The sequence below is a fragment of the Rousettus aegyptiacus genome, unplaced genomic scaffold (assembly GCF_014176215.1).
Source record: "Rousettus aegyptiacus isolate mRouAeg1 unplaced genomic scaffold, mRouAeg1.p scaffold_m13_p_3, whole genome shotgun sequence".
In the NCBI taxonomy this organism is placed as follows: Eukaryota; Metazoa; Chordata; class Mammalia; order Chiroptera; family Pteropodidae; genus Rousettus; species Rousettus aegyptiacus.
In genome coordinates, this window is record NW_023416306.1 from 70612026 (window position 1) to 70630033 (window position 18008).

An 18008-nucleotide genomic window follows, 5' to 3' on the forward strand; every position below is an offset into this window, starting at 1 on the left:
GAGATATGGAGTATGGGTCTGAGTGGGTTTAAGCAGTAACTGTTCTTTGCCTACACTAGCTTGCACCACATGGGACAGAAAGGGACTTCCTCTGAATTCTCCCCTAATCCTCTCGGACAGGATGAGTTCCTGGAGAAAATCCCACAAGAAGTAGAAATCACTCATCTGTGACACATAGTACTTTCCCAAGACTTCACACTCACATTTGCACACACATGGCCTTTAACAGGTTGTTAAAAATTTCCAAGATTTATCTTCCTGTTGTCCTTATGAAATTTGGTAACATATAATTGAGTAAGCAAATGAGTGGGTCCTGATTCTCCTGACAGGTAACGATTTCTTCTGATTTCAGATTGCTTGTTTGCCACACAATTTCATTTCTTTGATGAGTTCAAAAACATGACATTAATTTTCATTTTGCCCAGATTTTTTCTTGTTATAAGGATGTTAGTACAGTCATACACTACATAATGATGTTTTGGTCAATGACATGGTGATATACCATATAGCCTAGGTGTGTATTAGGTTACACCATCTAGGTTTGTGTAAGTATACTCTATGATGTTCACATATGATAAAATCACCTAATGATGCATTTATTAGAACATATCCCCTTTGTTAAGTAGTGCATGACTGTATAGCTCTTTTCAGCTCTCTATCTCTGAGCAAAAATTCAAAGCCATACTGTATAATGTTTTTCTAATTTGGTGAGACTTATTATTTTTGTTTTTTAATATACAAAGTGCACAAGAAAATAATTTGTTATGATCAGGTTATCCTATATATTTCAGTCAAGCTGGTTAATTATGTCATTTAAATCTGCATCAGTGGTCAGCAAATTTTTTATACAAATGTCAGGCTTCGTGGGAGATACGGTCTATGTTGGAACTGCCAAACTCTACAGTTATTATGCTGTAGCAGCCATAAATAATACATAAACAAATGAATATGACTGTGTTCCAATAAAATTTTATTTATAAAGAAATAGTCATGGGCCAAATTTGGCCTCTGGGCTGTGTCGTCTGGTGACCCCTGTTCTAAATCCCTTTTGTTTTTTTTTTTTTTTTTCAGTCTGCTTGTCCTATGAGTTACTGAGAATTATGTTAAAACCACTAATTATAAGTATGTCTGTATCTCATTTCTGATTACATGTGTGTCTTTTCCCATCCTTTTACTTTCAATATACATATATCCCTCTCTATAAATTGTGTTTTCTTTGTTGTTTTTATGCTATCAATCTTTTCTTGAATTGGACTGGTTAATCCAGAAGTTGGCAACTTTTTTCAATAATGAGTCAGATAATAGACACGTTTTCAATTTTGATAATTATAAGGTCTCTTATGAAACTAGTAGGCTTTGCCATTTTGAGACAAAAGTAACTATAGACAATATAGTGATTGGGTGTGTGTAGTTATGTTCCCATAAAACTAAATTTTAAAAGTGGCAAGCAGGATTTGGCCAGAGGTCATAATTTGCTGACCCCTAGCCTAGAGTACGCCTAGGGTAATATATTCAGATGTGGGATAAAAATTGTAGGAAATTTTTTTTTTTTAACTAAAAAAATTTAACAAAATCTTTACTAATATGCTTATTGATGGTATACGTATATAACTCATAAGTATATACAAATCAAGTTACAAAAATTTAAACTAATTAACTCCAAAGTATGCGATAAAATTAGATCCAAAATAAGCAGACATATGTATTTTCATTTGTTGTATTAAGCTCTTTACAATAAACATAAAAATTGTTTTCAAAGGTATATTCTATGTCTCCAGATTGAACAGAAATGTGTTATTGCAGGCATCAGTGTCATTCAAAGACGTGACTGTAGAATTAACCCAGGAGGAGTGGCAGCAAATGGGTCCTCTTCAGAGGACCCTTTACAGAGATGTGATGCTGGAGAACTACAACAACCTAGTCTCAGTAGGTGAGAATATAAGCATAACTTACCTTTGTAACTCTTTATAGGAGGCATTTCCTTTTTTATGCACTAGTACATATGAATGCTTTATTTAGATTTTAATATTACTTAGGCTTTTATTTCAGGAATATGAAGTAACTAAGCCCTGTTGAGGAATAGAAAAAATGTTTGTTTCAACTCTCAGTGACAAATTCAGTGAGGACCTTCATATTGCTGTTTTTGAAATTGTTTCTTGCCTAAGTACTCCATTTTTCCCTATTTACAGGAAGCTGCATTTATAAACCAGAGGTGATATTCAAGTTGGAGCAAGGAGAAGAGCCTTGGTTGTTAGAGGACGAATTCTCCAATCAGAGCTACCAAGGTGAGTCACTGAGCACTAGGAGACAGAATTGTGTGAGGGCAGCTAGTTTCAGAAGGTCAGTTTAGTGATGAACACCTGTGTATTTCAAGACTTTTCTTAAAAGGCACAAAGACACAAAAAGCACTAATCAAAAGAAAATAATTCATAAATCTTACTAAATTAAAATCGAGAACTTTTAAAAATAAAAGATAGCATTAAAAAGATGAAAAGGCACAGAGTACCACAATATGTATACAATATTAGTAATCACAGAAGGATAAGAATTTTTATTAAGTCAGTGTAGAAAACGGTAGCAACCCAGTTGAAAAATAGGCAAAAGACTTGGAACAGGAACTTTTAAATAGCCATTAAATTTTTGAAAATGTGTTCAATCTCATTAGTTTTCACAGCGCAAAAAATATATAAGGTGAGATAAGAAATATGTATGATATGCAGTGAGATTAATAAGTCTGGTAATGTCAAGTCCTGGTGAGGATGTGAAATATTAAAGACCCTCATTAACTGACTGAAAATGTAAACTAGTAAGACCACTGCGTAATCAGGAAGATGTTAACAAATCAAGTTGAAGTTTTACATACCTTGTAAACAAATAGTTGCTTTCCTAACTGTATTCCCTACAGAAAGGCATGAATGTATTTTCTAGAATGAATAAAAGACTATTTACAGCAATATTGTTTATCTTTGCCAAAAATTGGGCTCATCAGCAGTAGAATAAATAAATAGTTGTATTCCTTAAGGGAGCATTATAAAGCTACATAAAATCTTTTGCAGTGATTTCAAACATAATATTAAGCAAAAGAAACCAAAAAATATAAATATGCATATATGATTGTGAGAAACAGGCAAAGCTTGGTTACATTTTTAGGAATTCATATATTGATAAAACAACAGAGAATCAAGGAAATTATTACATAAATATTAGGAGAGTGGTGAACTCATAAGCATGAAGAAGTTGTAACCAGGCACGCTCAAATAGGGATTTTTGCAGAGCCATTTGTGTACTATTTCTTGATATGGTTTCTAATTTCATGCTTAACAGAGAGTTAAGAGATGAACCAAAAGTAGATATTTACAACTCATAAAACCTATCAAGGATGGGCATCCAGAATACATAAAGAATTTAGACCTTTATTTTTTTTAATTTCTATTTTTCAGTTAAAGTTGACATTCAGTATTATATCAGTTTCAGGTATACAGCATAGTGGTTAGACATTTATATCATTTATGAAGCGATCCCCCCGATTAGTTCCCAATTTGGACCTTTATTAAGTGTCATCTTTACAGTAAGGTTTTCCATGATATCCTATTGAAAACTATACCACTCATATCAAATTGCAATATGGAAATTTAGAGTGAAGTGAGCAGAGTCACTTATTGTTCAGTTTTGATAGAATAAATCAAAGGTAGCACAGCCAGAATTGAGCAGTGACTAAGTTAGTTGCAAAAGTGAATTTTTCTTTCATCAGTTTTACACTTGTTTGTGTTACTATGACTCGCAGCTGTAAGATGGGTTAGATCCTGAGCTATGAACTTCTTCATTTAATCATAAGGCAGGTAGTGCTATCATTTTAATTTGGTGTTGAAGAACTGAATGGAAATAAGGGACAATATCAAATTGGATGTAGACTCTTGAGTAGTCTCCCAGTGGAGCCTAGATAAGGAAGGACTTATACTATAATTTATTTCCTCAAACCAAACTCTTCCCCTGTTGGGGCTAGTCCCTAATGCTCATTATCTCCTAATTTTTCTTATTACTCTACTTAAATTTACAGTCCTTATAGTCATCCCATTATCTGGTTTTTTTGTTCCCTAAAATAACCATTCCTATAAAAGCCTAATTTCTATTTTTTCTTTTCTTTCCCTTCTCTATCCAAATAGGAAAATCCAAATTATCACAATCCAAATATAAATATGTATTTACTACCAATTTTCCCTCTCACTTTCAGTAGATCAGTATTATTTTTTTAAAGGAGGGTGAATAATATATATGTTCACACACACATGAATTATTTAACTTTGAGAAACCAAAAACTGAAATGCAACATAGGGCATATGTCTATAAGCCCCACTCTTAAGAATTGTAAGATTCATAAGATGCTTTCAATTTTTCCCAGTTTTAGAACATTACAGAGATGATGCTCTGATCCAGAGGGACGAGAAAATCAAAGCCAAACACCTGCAGCAAGTAACGTTCATCAATAATAAACCTTTGACTAGAGAGGAAGAGGAAATTTGGGGGATACCATTTAATCTGCACTTAGCTCCTGTTTCTTCAACAAAAATGTTTTATAAATGGGAACCATGGGGAGTAAATTTGCAAAATATTCCTCAATTTATCATTAATAATAGAACTTATTTGGCAAAAAAAACAGGTTACTGTAATGTCTGTGAAAATTTACCTTTCAAAATTAACTTTGAGAGAACCCATACGGGAGAGAAATTTTCTGAATGTAATAAGAATAGGAAAACCCTCAGTTACGAGGAAAATCTTCCTGACCATCAAAAGTGTCAATATTTGGAGCAAGCTTTTGAATTTAATGAATTTAGAAAAGCTTTCTTTGATGAAGTTACCTGTATTACATATAGGAATACTCACACATCCTGTAAAGATGATGAATTTATTAAAAACTGTGATAAGACAAATCTCTTTGACCACGAAAGAGCTGGGACAGGGGAGAAACACTCTCATCTTAATCAATATGGAAAATCCTTCTGTGAAAAGTCGGCTATCAAGGAATATAGTAAATTTAACGTGGCTGTGAAACACTATGAATGTAATGGAAGTGGGAATAATTTCAATAGGAAATCACCTCTCCCTGAACCTCGGAGAAGTGTCACAGAAGAGAATCCATTGGTGTGGACACAAACTGAGGATAAATCCTTTGAATATTATGAAAATAGGAAATCCTACCAGATATCAGTCCACAAAGTACACCAGAGAAATCACTCTGAAGTAAAACCCTATAAATGTAACGAATGTGGGAAATCCTTCTGTCAAAAAGGGCATCTCGTTCAACATCAAAGAATCCACACAGGAGAGAAACCTTTTGAGTGTAATGAATGTGGAAAGACTTTCTCCCAGAAGTCACACCTCAGCACACATCAGAGAATTCACACAGCAGAGAAACCCTATAAATGTAATGAATGTGGGAAAACATTTGTCCAGAAATCAACTCTCAGGGGACATCAGAGGATTCATACAGGAGAGAAGCCCTATGAATGTAGTGAATGTGGGAAAACTTTTGTTCAAAAATCAACCCTTAGAGATCATCATAGAATTCACACAGGAGAGAAATCCTTTCAATGTAATGAATGTGGGAAAACTTTTGGCCAGAAGTCAAATCTCAGAATACATCAGAGAACTCACAGTGGTGAAAAAACTTACCAATGTAATGAATGTGAAAAATCCTTTTGGCAAAAAGACCATCTCATTCAACATCAGAAAACGCACACAGGAGAGAAACCATTTAAATGTAATGAATGTGAGAAAACTTTTGCCCGGACATCAACCCTCAGGGTACATCAAAGAATCCACACTGGGGAGAAACCATTTAAATGTAATGAATGTGGGAAAAAATTTGTCCGGAAGGCAATCCTTAGTGATCACCAGAGAATTCATACAGGGGAGAAACCCTTTCAGTGTAATAAATGTGGGAAAACTTTTGGCCAGAAGTCAAATCTCAGAATACATCAGAGAACTCACAGTGGTGAGAAAACTTATCAGTGTAATGAATGTGAAAAATCCTTCTGGCGAAAAGACCATTTCATTCAACATCAGAAAACACACACAGGAGAGAAACTATTTAAATGTAATGAATGTGAAAAAACTTTTGCCCGGACATCAACCCTCAGGGTACATCAGAGAATCCACACTGGGGAGAAACCATTTAAATGTAATGAATGTGGGAAAAAATTTGTCCGGAAGGCAATCCTTAGTGATCACCATAGAATTCATACAGGTGAGAAGCCCTTTCAGTGTAATAAATGTGGGAAAACTTTTGGCCAGAAGTCAAACCTCAGGAGACATCAGAGAACTCACAGTGGGGAAAAATCTCATGAATGTAATGAAAATGGAAAATTGTATAAGAAGACAACCCTGAATATATACCAGAGAATTCAGGGAGGGATAAAGCCCGATTGATAGAATAACTATGGAAAACCTTCTGACTGAAAGACCAACCTAGTTGACATTAGAAAAGTCACACAGGAGAGCAACCGTGTAAATATGAACGTACAAAGAATTTTGTCTGAAAGGCAACCAACCCTGGGAGTATATGAGAATTCATTCAGGTTTCTTTCTTTCAAGGTACTGTGGAAAGGCTTTTTGAATGAAATCACGCCCTATTAGCTAACTCTCATGTCACATGGGCTGGTAATCTGTTCCCTAGTAAGAATTTCATTTTTCCTCTAGGCACATAGCTAATCTAAATTTCCCAGTCTCCCTTTCATCTAAGTGGGCCTTTGTGACTGGCTAGGTGAATGTGGGTGCTTATGTTATATGCTGCATCCAGTTCTGACAAAAGACTTTCCTGACAAACTACCAGGCTTCTGTCAGGGTAAAATGGAGATGAGTTCCAGGACAACCTTGGGTACCATGCTTTAACATGGCACAGCACAAGATAAAAGCCAGGGGGGCCTGAAATATGTGGAACACAATTATCTTCCACATCTTTATCATTTGGATATTTTGTGAGCAAGAATTAAGCTTGTATTCTGTTGAGGTGTAATATGTTTGGGTCTATTTCTGCTCATAATTTAACCGTCCCGCTGCTAGGGAGACAGAATAGTACTATATAAGCCAAACTTACATCAGCCAGAGGATGCAAACCTTATTCAAGTGTTGGTATGTCAAGGAGTCCTTCAAAGCTCATCAGAAAATTCATATAAAAGATATTCTTTCAATATAATGAAGTAGATGGTACCACTTGATACAGGGCTCTGGATGAACCTAAAGGTTAGTTTTTTGGGGTGAATGGTGAGCAGCCATCATGCAACTAAAGTAAATGATGCTTGCTTAATATTATGAAGCCATTCTCCCTCCATACCTCCTGGCACCTCCATATATCCCAACCTAGCTGCTTTAATGGGACCCAAAGCCTTTGGCACATACTCAAGTATTCTGAGGTACTTTGAGGGAGGAGGAGAACTCAAGCTTTTATGGTTCTATAGGATATAGATACTCAAGTCAACATCAGTTCCCATGGAGGTAGGGGGCACCTAGATTTAGATAATGTCATTATCTAAATGACAGGGCAGTGTTTACAGTAGGGAAGGGAAATGAATGTGATCTTATAAACAAATGAGGCCCTTTGCACCAGTGCAATGTACTGTGGTTACTCCTACATCTGGAAGTTTAGTAGAAATTAATATACTATATGCTATATTCCAACTTCCCAAAAGACAGAATTTTCCCTGTCTGGCCAAATTGCATGTGAAGAATTACCTGTGAGGCCCCACAGCCCTTAATGACCATTTTGGGCTTCAAGTCTCTGTGACTGATTTTGTTCATATTGGAACTTCTGGTAAATGGAAGTACCCTTGGGGAGAGTAATTTGAGTTTGCTCTAACAAGGTAACCAAGTATACCCCTTTTGTAAAGCAGCTATTAGCTTACTCTTAAGCTCTTTAACACTAGACACCTGACTCACTGAGGCCTCTGACTTGATTTAGGGTGTGTCATCTTAGACTTACTAACAAAATGGAAAGGGCTTAGTACTCGTGTGAAATGGAACATGTTTTCAAGAATACAACTTCCCTAATCCCAGCAGTACCTCAGTCATACATGAAATGGTAGTAGTTATTCCTTACAGAGGAAATTTATCCCCTACTTTGTTTCCTGAAGCAAAGCTGCTGACTCAGTAGGGCTCTAAATTCATAGAGGTTACTCTAACTGGACCTGCTTTCACTGATGGTTGAGCTAGTTGAAACCACTTGATACTATTCAACCTCAGAGCAATTATGCAGACTCTAAAATAATGTGTTCTCAACTCTAGCCAATATTCTCTTTGATGAAACTTGGGGTGTTTTTATGGACTCTTGGGCCCTCACTTTGTCTATTTGACATGCCAGTTATAATACTACAGAATAACAAAAGCACCCCTCTTTGGTGCTGCAAACTGGGTAAAGTCGCAGCTGCTGAGCACAACATCTGGGTTAACTAGATGTCCAAAGTAAGTAACTATTCTCTGACAAACCTGACTGGAATCAAAGTGCTGATCAAGCCTTCACTACCCCAATTGCCGTCATTGTTACCTGGATCAGTTGTCATGCTGACATAAAACAGTCACCATTATGCACTGGATACAAAGTAAAGGTCTCTATTCCATGGTTCATTTGAAGTAATTTGATGAGTCTAATTTTTTTCTTTTGGATTAATAGCCAATGCTCAATATACCATTTGATCACCCCTTTCCTACTGATTTTAAATATGCTAAATTGTCATTTGCGAAGATATTGCATTTAGCTGCTCATGACCCATTCTCTGCATTCTGTTACATTAGTAAGAGATCCTCCTTTTGTAATCAGGGTTGGCGCATGCCTTATATGAGCCAAAATACTCCATCTTTCTGGCCTGATACGAAGTTTGGAAAAGAATACCTCCTAGGATGGTGGAAAGGTAACATCACAGACCAGAGCTGCCAGCAGCCTTGCCAAAAAGATGCATCTGCAATAAGAAGATAACGTCCAGTTAGTGTTCTATTCCCTGAAAATCAAAAGCTTACTGTTTACTCAGTTTTTATGATAGTAATATAAAGTCATTCTTTCTTCAGGTTCTTAAGATATTTTAAATTATTTCCTTCACACCCTTTTTTATATACAATTTTTAGGGTTATGATTGGATTTACTATTAAGTTTAGGATCATCTATCTACCAGGATAGAACCAATTCACCCAGTGGCCTGAGTCATTCATTAGGAGTCCTGGTGACAAAGTTCCACGATGTCACTCAGGCTTTGCCTCCTGCCCCCTTGCTGAGGTAGGCCCACAAGGCACCTAGCCATGTAATACATTATCAACTGTAGACTGTGGTCTATGCTGTAGTCATGACTGCACCCTTCTCCCTGCTTGCTTCATCTTTCCAGTTGTGGACTTTTTATTCCAATAGATGGGTGCCTCATCTAGAAATTCTGGAGTGGTCAGTTTTCTGCCTTCCTGCATATTAGGGATCTTCAAGCTAATAAAGAAGTCTCAATGAGGGCAGGGATTTTTAAATCTGTTTTGTTGTTCATAATGTATCCCAAGAGTATGAAATGGTCCCTCTATATACCGGGCATTCAGAACTATTCCTTGAAGATAGAATTATCAAAGTGAAATATGAATGTTTTTTTTCCTTTTGATGCTGCAAATTCTCTTTTGAGATTATCATTTATGAAAAATTATTGCTATAAATTCTCACTAAAGACTTCTGTTTTAGATATTTTCTTAATACTGCTATAAGAAACTTGTTCTTAATATTTAGATGTGTACACTACTGTTCTTTAGATTTTTGTCAATTTATTTTTGAATAAACTTTTCCAATTCAAAATTATGTCTACATAGCTATCGTTTTTATTAGAGCTCAGGCTTTTTTGTAAGCACCAAATTCAAGCAGTTTTTCAAAACAGCAGTAATGGTAAATCAGATTTTCAATACCAACCTAAAGGGAAAGCAAAGTAATTGGTTTTTGAGATCATCCCTTTAATCCATTGTACCAGTATACTTCCAAATAATCATCCTCACAACTCCAAGGAGAAGTTTTGTTTTGTTTTTGTTGTTGTTCCCTCCCACCCCACCCCCACCCCCCTGGTTTAAGAACTATTTCCTGGGAGAGATATCTGGTCCCAAAAGAAGGGACATAACACCTATCCTGACCTACCTTCATCTTTCCATCTTTCTCTTTTCTTGCCTTTTTTTTCTCATTGGTCTCCCTGGAAGCCCAGCAGAAATAATATATTCTGTCCTCCTACAAGGGAAGCTTCACATTATAATGGGGGAGTAACCATTTGTTTTCTTGTTGGAGGCTGTATAATTTCCAAATACTATTAGACTGGCCAACTGGCTATTTTAGTGATCTTCCAATATTCTAAGGAACAGACTGTCCAACTCACAGAACAATATAAGTAGCCTAACTACCTGCTGGCTGACTTGAGACATAATTAATAAACTAAGAAACTACTTGACCTGACTTTGTAACAATTCTGTGTGTGTGTATATATATATATATACATATATATATACATATATATATGTATATATACACACACACATATATATATACGTATATATATACATGTATATATATATATGAGAGAGAGACAAACACATGTATATGTATATGTATACATTGTGTGTGTGTGTGTGTGTGTATACACACATTCATATACATATATATATGGAGTTAATTCCAGGAATGACAGGCTCATTCAACATTTGAAAAATAAATTAATTCAAATTAATAAGCTAAAAGACATGAAATGATCATATCAATGCAGAAAAAGCATTTGACAAATTTCAATGCCATTTTAAGATTTTAAAGGAACTCTCAGTAAACTAGGAATGAAGGAGTGTCACCAACTTGATAAAAATCATGTATTGAAAACAAAGAGCTAACATTGTATTTAATCATGAAAGACTGAATGTCTTCAAATTAAAATTAGGACCAAAGTAAAGATGTCCACTTTCATCATTCTTATTTAACTTAGCAGAATTCTAGCCAGCACAATGAGTTAGAGAAAAAATGGCACCTAGGTTGGAAAAGGAAAAAATAAATCTAGATCTATTTACAAAGGACATAATTGTCTGCATGTACAAAATCCCAAGGAATCTATCAAAAGCGAAACATTTCTTAAAATCAATGAAAATGTTTGTTTCTTAAAATCAAAATTGCAGGTTATGAGATCAACACAAAAAATCATATATCTATATGCTATACACAAATATGTATCAAAAACAAAAAAGTTTAATTCAAAATGAAGTATAGATTTCTGTATAAAATGTAAAACTTACCTGGGAATCAAATTAACCAAGAAGGTAAAAGACTTGTTTTCAGAAAATTGTAAGTCATTGAAAAAAGAAATTGAAGAACATATAAATGAACACACATATCATGTTCATGGGTAGGAAGAAGCAACATCGTTAAAATGGCCATACTACCCAAAGCAATCTATAGATTCAATGCAATCTGTATTAAAATACCAATGACGTTTTTCAGAGAACTAGAACAAATAATCCTAAAATGTATATGGAGCCATAAAGCAAACAAATAGCCACGTCTATCTTGAGAAAGAAGAACAAAGTTGGAGGTTTCACACTTATCTGATATCAAACTATACTACAAGGCTATAGTAATCAAATCGGCATGATACTGGCATAAAAACAGATACATTGATCAATGGAACAGAATAGAGAGCCCAGAAATAAATCCATGCTTATATGCTCACTTAATATGTAACAAAGGAGGTAAGAATATATGATGGTGTAAAGACAGTCTCTTCAATAAATGGTATTCAGAAAATTGGACAGGTACATGCAAAAAAAAAGAAACTGGACCACCTTCTTACACCGTATCTAGGAATAGACTCAAAATGGATTAAAGACTTAAATGTAAGACCTGAAACCATAAAACTAGAAGAAAATGTAGGCAGTAGACTCTCTGATATTACTAACAGGAATTTCTTTTCAGATATATCTCCTCAGGCAAGGGAAACAAAAGAAAAAATAAACAAATGGGACTACATCAAACTAAAAAGTTTTTGTACAGCAAAGGAAACCATCGACAAAACAATAGAACAATCCCGATGGTTTGGGAGAAGATATTTGCTAATGATACATCTGATGAGGTAAATATATAAAGAACTTATACAACTCAACAACAACAAAAAAAAACAAACAATCCAATTAAAAAATGGGCAGAAGACCTGAACAGATATACTTCTCCAAACAGGAAATACAGATGGTTAATGGACATATGAAAAGATGCTCAAGGTCACTAATCATCAGCGAAATGCAAATTAAAACCACAATGAGATATCACCTCACCTGTCAGAATGACTATCATCAATAAATCAAAATACAAATGTTGGTGAGGATGCAGAAAAAAGGGAACCCTCATACATTGTCGGTGGGATTGCAAATTGGTACAGCCGCTATGGAAAAGTCTGGAGATTTCTCAAAATATTAAAAATGAATATCCCTTTTGACCTAGCAATTGTACTTCTCGGTATTTATCCAAAAAAAATAAATAATTCATAAATATCTATGCACCCCAATATCCATGGCAGCACAATTCACAATAGCTAAGGTATGGAAGCAACCTAAATGTCCATCAACAGACAATTGGATAAAGAAATTATGGTTCATATATGCAAAGAATATTACTCAGCCATTAAAAAAATGAAATCCTACCATTTGCAATGACATGGATGGACCTAGAGGTTATTATGCTGAGTGAAATAAGTCAGACAGAGAAAGATAAATACCATATGATTTTACTTATATGCGGAATCTAAGGAACAAAAAGACCAAACTAATCAAAAACAGACTCACAAATATAGTAGACGATTTGGTGATAGACAGAGGGGAGTAGGGAGTGGGGGGCTGGGAGAATGGGGTGAAGGGTTAAAGAAGTACAAATTAGTAGTTGATAGTTGGTCATGAGAATGGGGAGCACAGCATAGAGAATGTAGTTATTAACATGAAGGCTAGGTGGAAGGTCAGAGGAGGGATGGAGCAACTGAGGGGATCATTTTATGAACTATATAGATTTCTAACTAATGTAGTGAAACTAATTTAAATAAATTTTTAAAAAATGTAAAACTATAAAACTTTAGAAGAAACCATGGGAAATATTCTTCCAGAACTAATTATACAAAACGTTCTTAGTCATCAACATACTCATGATGCATAGAAGAAAAAATAAATATCGAAGTAAAACAATTTACTCTCTAAAAGGCAATGGCAAGAGGATGAAAATACAAACTACGGAGAAAATTTTTGCAAACAGAGGACTTGTATCCCCACTATATAAAGAATTCTTTAAACAAGAAAACAATCCACTACAAAATGGACAAAAGGCATAAAGAGAAAATTTACCAATGAGAATATGCCAGTGTATAGTGTATAATTTTTAATTTTCTGTATATTTATTTTGATATTTTAAATGACCCTTTTTGCTGGGGAAAAACTGCCCTTCCCAGGGATAGTCAATTCTTAAAAACTGGCAAATGACTCAGTTGACAGCATGCATTTGATATGCAAACAACTCAGAGCTATACCTCCTCTAGCTGGCCAGTACACCAGGAAGCGGTATTCCTCAGCCTTAATAATCCCAGAGCCGAGTACTGAACAACTTGAGATCACCCCTCTAGTTTAAAGACTACCAGAATGGTTCAAATTAGACAATACTAAAGTTTACTCTGACTAGCTTTACCTTTCCCATGGAAACCCCAATAAAGGCTCTGGCTTTGACTTTCCCCTTGTCTTTACCAAATATGGCATTCCTCCCATGACCCTCTGTGGTACGCTGTGCTTCTCATTGTTAGGGGAATTGTGGGTAATATTATTTAACTTGTCTTTCAATGTCATTGACCATTCCATGTCATCACTTTGTCATCTCCATACATTAAAATCCAGGCACAGAACATACTGGCACATAAACGAATGAAAAGGTGTTCAAAACAGTTTGAAATTATGAAACTGCATGTTAAAACCAAAATGAGGTACTTATTAGAATAACTAACCTTTAAAATACTTACAATAACAAGCACTAATGGGGACACAGAATAATTAGATCTGTTGATGGTGGGAATGAAAAAAGGTATAGCTACTTGGAAAATATTCTTGCAGTTTTTTCCAAAATTAAACATACAGTTACCATACAACAATAATCTCACTCTTAGGCTTTATCTTAGAAAAACAAAAACATGGTCACACAAAAACTTGTACATTTTGTTCAGGGTTTTTTGTTGTAACAGATTTAATTGTTATAACTAAAAACTGAAAACTGAAAAGTCTTTCAATGGGTTAATGTATGAACAAACTGTGGTAGATCCATATTATGTATTATGGAATACTGTATAGCAATAAAAAATAACTATTGATATACACAACAGCTTTGATAAATCTCAAGGGAATTATGTTGAAAGAGGCCAGTCTGGAAGTTCTATATTATGATTCTATTGATATGAAATGACAAAACTATAGAGATGGAGACCTGATAGAAGAGTGCTATATCTTGATTGTGCTGGTCGACACATGAATCTAAACATGCGATAAAATTGACAAGATAAACAAAATTGGCAAGACTTTAGCTAGACTCACCAAGAAGAAAAAAGAGGGCTCAAAATCAGTAATGGAAAAGATGTTAGAACTGATACCACAGAAATGCAAAAGATCACGAGACTATTATAAACAATTATACATGAACAAATCTAGAAGACATGGATAAACACCTAGAAACATATAACGTACCAAGACTAAATTATGATAAAATTAAAAAAAATTTGAAAAGAATGATTAATAGTAAGAAAATTAAATAAGCAATTGAAAACTGTCATAAGACACTAAAGTCTGGGACCAGAAAGCTTCACTGATGAATAGTACCAAACATTCAAAGAATTCATATCAACACTTATTAAAACTCTTTCAAAAAATAGAAGAGGAAAGAACTCTTCCCAACTTATTTTATGAGGTCAGGATTATCAAAACCATACAAGGATACCACAAGAAAAGAAATACAGGCCAATATCCTTGATAAACATAACTGCAAAAATCCTCAACAAAATATTAGCCAACAAAATTTAACAATACATTTAAAGGATCATAAACCATGATCAAGTGGGATTTATTCCAGGGATACAAGGATGGCTCAACAATCCTCAAATCAAGCCACATGATACACCACATTAACAAAATAAGGGATAATATCATGTAATCATCTCAATAGATAAAGAAAAACATTTGACAAAATTCAACATTCGTTTATGACCAAAACTACCAACAAAGGGTATAAAAGGACTATACCTCAACATAATTAAGGCCAAATATGACAAACCAACAGCTAAAACCATACACAATGGTGAAAAGCTGAAAGCTTTTCTTCTAAGATCAGGAACAAGACAGGGATTCCCATTCTCACCATTTTTATTCAACATAGTATTAGAAGTTTTCGCTAGAGCAATTAAGCAAGAAAATTTAATAAAAAACCCAAATTTGCGAAGAAGTAAAACTGTCTACTTGCAGATGATGTGATATATATTTTTAAAAACCCTAAAGACTCCAACAACAACAAAAAAAAACTGTTAGAATTATTAAAAACAAATTTCAACTGAGTAAATTTTAAATATCTTACTGGTTTAATTCAATGATTCATGAATTGAGTGGCATTCCATCTACAGATACAAAGCAAGTTAGAGGAGTTGAACAAAATGGAAGACTTTTATAGGCAGAAGGGAGAAGAACAAAGAAGCCATACAAGCAAAAAGTGGATTAGTTGTGGCAAAGTCACTTTCCCTTAGGGGCAGCAGGAATCTATCAGACAGATTACTTCACTAGTACTCACCAGATAATTCCAGACTGACCAGTTTAAGATTCCATTCCAGGGAGAGTCTGAAAGTGTGATTAACTTAGGTATTAAGTCTCAGGTTGGTTATGTGGGGTTTAGCATAAATGACTCTATTTTTTACCTGTTGTCTCTTTTAACAGAACTAATAAACTCAGTACAGTTGTAGGATAAAAAGGCAACACACAACAATCTGCTGTGTTTCTATACACTAATAATAAACTGTCAAGAGAAATTAAGAAAACAATCTCACTTATAATTGCATTGAAAAGAATAAAATATCTAGAAATAAATTTAACCAATAAGGTAAAAAATTTATACATTGAAAACTACAAGACATTAATAAAAAATGAAGACACAAATAAGCGGAAAGATATTCTGTGGTCATGGGTTATAATAACCAATGTTATCAAAATGTCCACACTACCCAAAGTCATTTACAGATTTCAGTGCAATCCCTATCAACATTCCAATGGCACTGTTCACAGAAATAGAACAAATAATCCTAAATTTGTATAGAACCCCAGAAGACCAGAGTAGCCAAAGCAGTCTTGAGAAAGAACAAATCGGTAACCATCATAGTCCCTGACTTAAAACTATATTACAAAACTATACTAATTTTAAAAGTATAGTATAGAAGTAAAAATAAACATATAGATCAATGAAACTGAGTAGAGATTCCAAAAATTAACCCATGCATATACTGCCAATTAATTTATTAAAAAGGAGCCAAGAATATACAATGAGGAAAGGATAGTCTCCTCAACAATGGTGTTGGGAAAACTGGACAACCACACACACACACACACAAATGAAATTTGACCACTGTCTTACCCCTTAAATAAAAATGAACTCAAATGGACCAAAGACTACACATAAGACCTGAAACCATAGAATTCCTGGAAGAAAACACAGGCAGCTCCTTGACAAGGTCTTTATGATAATTTTTTAAATCTGATACCAGCAGCAAAAGCAACACAAGAAAAGAAAAAGTGGAACTATATCAACCTAAAAAGCTTCTGCCTAGCAAAATAAATCATCAACAAAATGAAAAGGCAACCTACTGAATGGGGGAAAATATTTGCAAATCATTTATCTGATAAGGAGATAATATCCTAAATATATAAATATCTCACACAACAGCCAAAAAAAAAAAAACGATTAAAAATGGGGAAAAATCTAAATAGACATATATTCAAAGATAATATACAGATGGCCAATACATGAAAAAATGATCAACATCATTAATCACCAGGAAAATGCAAATCAAAAGCACAATTATATCACTTCACACCTTTAAAAATGGCTATCATCAAAAAGAAAAAAATACCAAGTATTAGCAATGATGTGGATAAAAGAGAACCCTGTGTACTCTTGGTAGGAATACAAATTGATGCAGCACTATGGAAAACACTATGGAGGTTCCCCACAAAATAAAAATAGAATTACCATATGACCCAGTAATTCCACTTCTGGGCGTTTATCCAAAGAACATGAAAACACTAATTTGAAAAGATATCTGCATCCTCACAATTACTGCAGCATTATGTACAATAGCCAACATATGGAAACAACCTAAATGTCCATTTATCAGGGAATGGATGAAAAAAATTGTAATATGTATATAATATGTATGTATTATATAATGAAATATTATATATAATGAAATATATATAATGAACTAATATCACCAATAAATATAAAATCTTGCCATTTGTGACAATATGGGTGAAACTAGAGGGTATCATGCTAACTGAAATGTCAGACATAGAAAGACAAAACCATATGATCTTTCTTACATGAGGATCTAAAAATGAATAAATATATACATACTTACATACATAAATACAAAGCTCATAGTTACAGAGAACAAATTGGTGGTTGCCAGAGGTGGGGGTGGGGTGGGAGAAATAGGTGAAGGGGATCAAAAGATAAAAATTTAAAAATAAGCTCAAAAATTGTTTAGTCTTTAGTTAATACTGTCTTGTATATTTGAAAGTTGCTAAGAGAGATCTTAATTCTCAGCAAAAGAAAATTTATAACTGTGCAGTAATGAATGTTAATTAGACTTAATGTAGTGATTTTGCCATATCCACATATATCGAATCATTATGTTGAACATCTGAAATGAGTACAGGCATACTTTGGAAATATTGCAGGTTTGGTTCCAAACCTCTGCAATAAAGCA

General features: G+C 34.3%; 1 protein-coding gene across 7 annotated transcripts in view; it reads left to right on the forward strand.

Annotated features, from left to right (window-relative positions):
• The window catches only part of ZNF510 (zinc finger protein 510), a 69913-nt gene extending 60102 nt beyond the window's left edge, over positions 1-9811 (forward strand). For 4 of the 7 annotated variants that reach the window (XM_016125119.2, XM_016125118.2, XM_016125121.2 and 1 more), the window contains 3 exons: positions 1804-1930; positions 2190-2285; positions 4400-9811. In XM_016125119.2, coding sequence (XP_015980605.2) covers positions 1804-1930; positions 2190-2285; positions 4400-6426 — 2250 coding nt within the window. In that variant the 3' untranslated portion in view covers positions 6427-9811. Of the gene's footprint in view, positions 1-1071; positions 1123-1759; positions 1931-2189; positions 2286-4399 lie in introns of those variants that run through there. The other 3 variants (XM_036238976.1, XM_036238974.1, XM_036238977.1) reach the window with 3 other exon arrangements.
• Positions 9812-18008: the final 8197 nt, after the last annotated feature.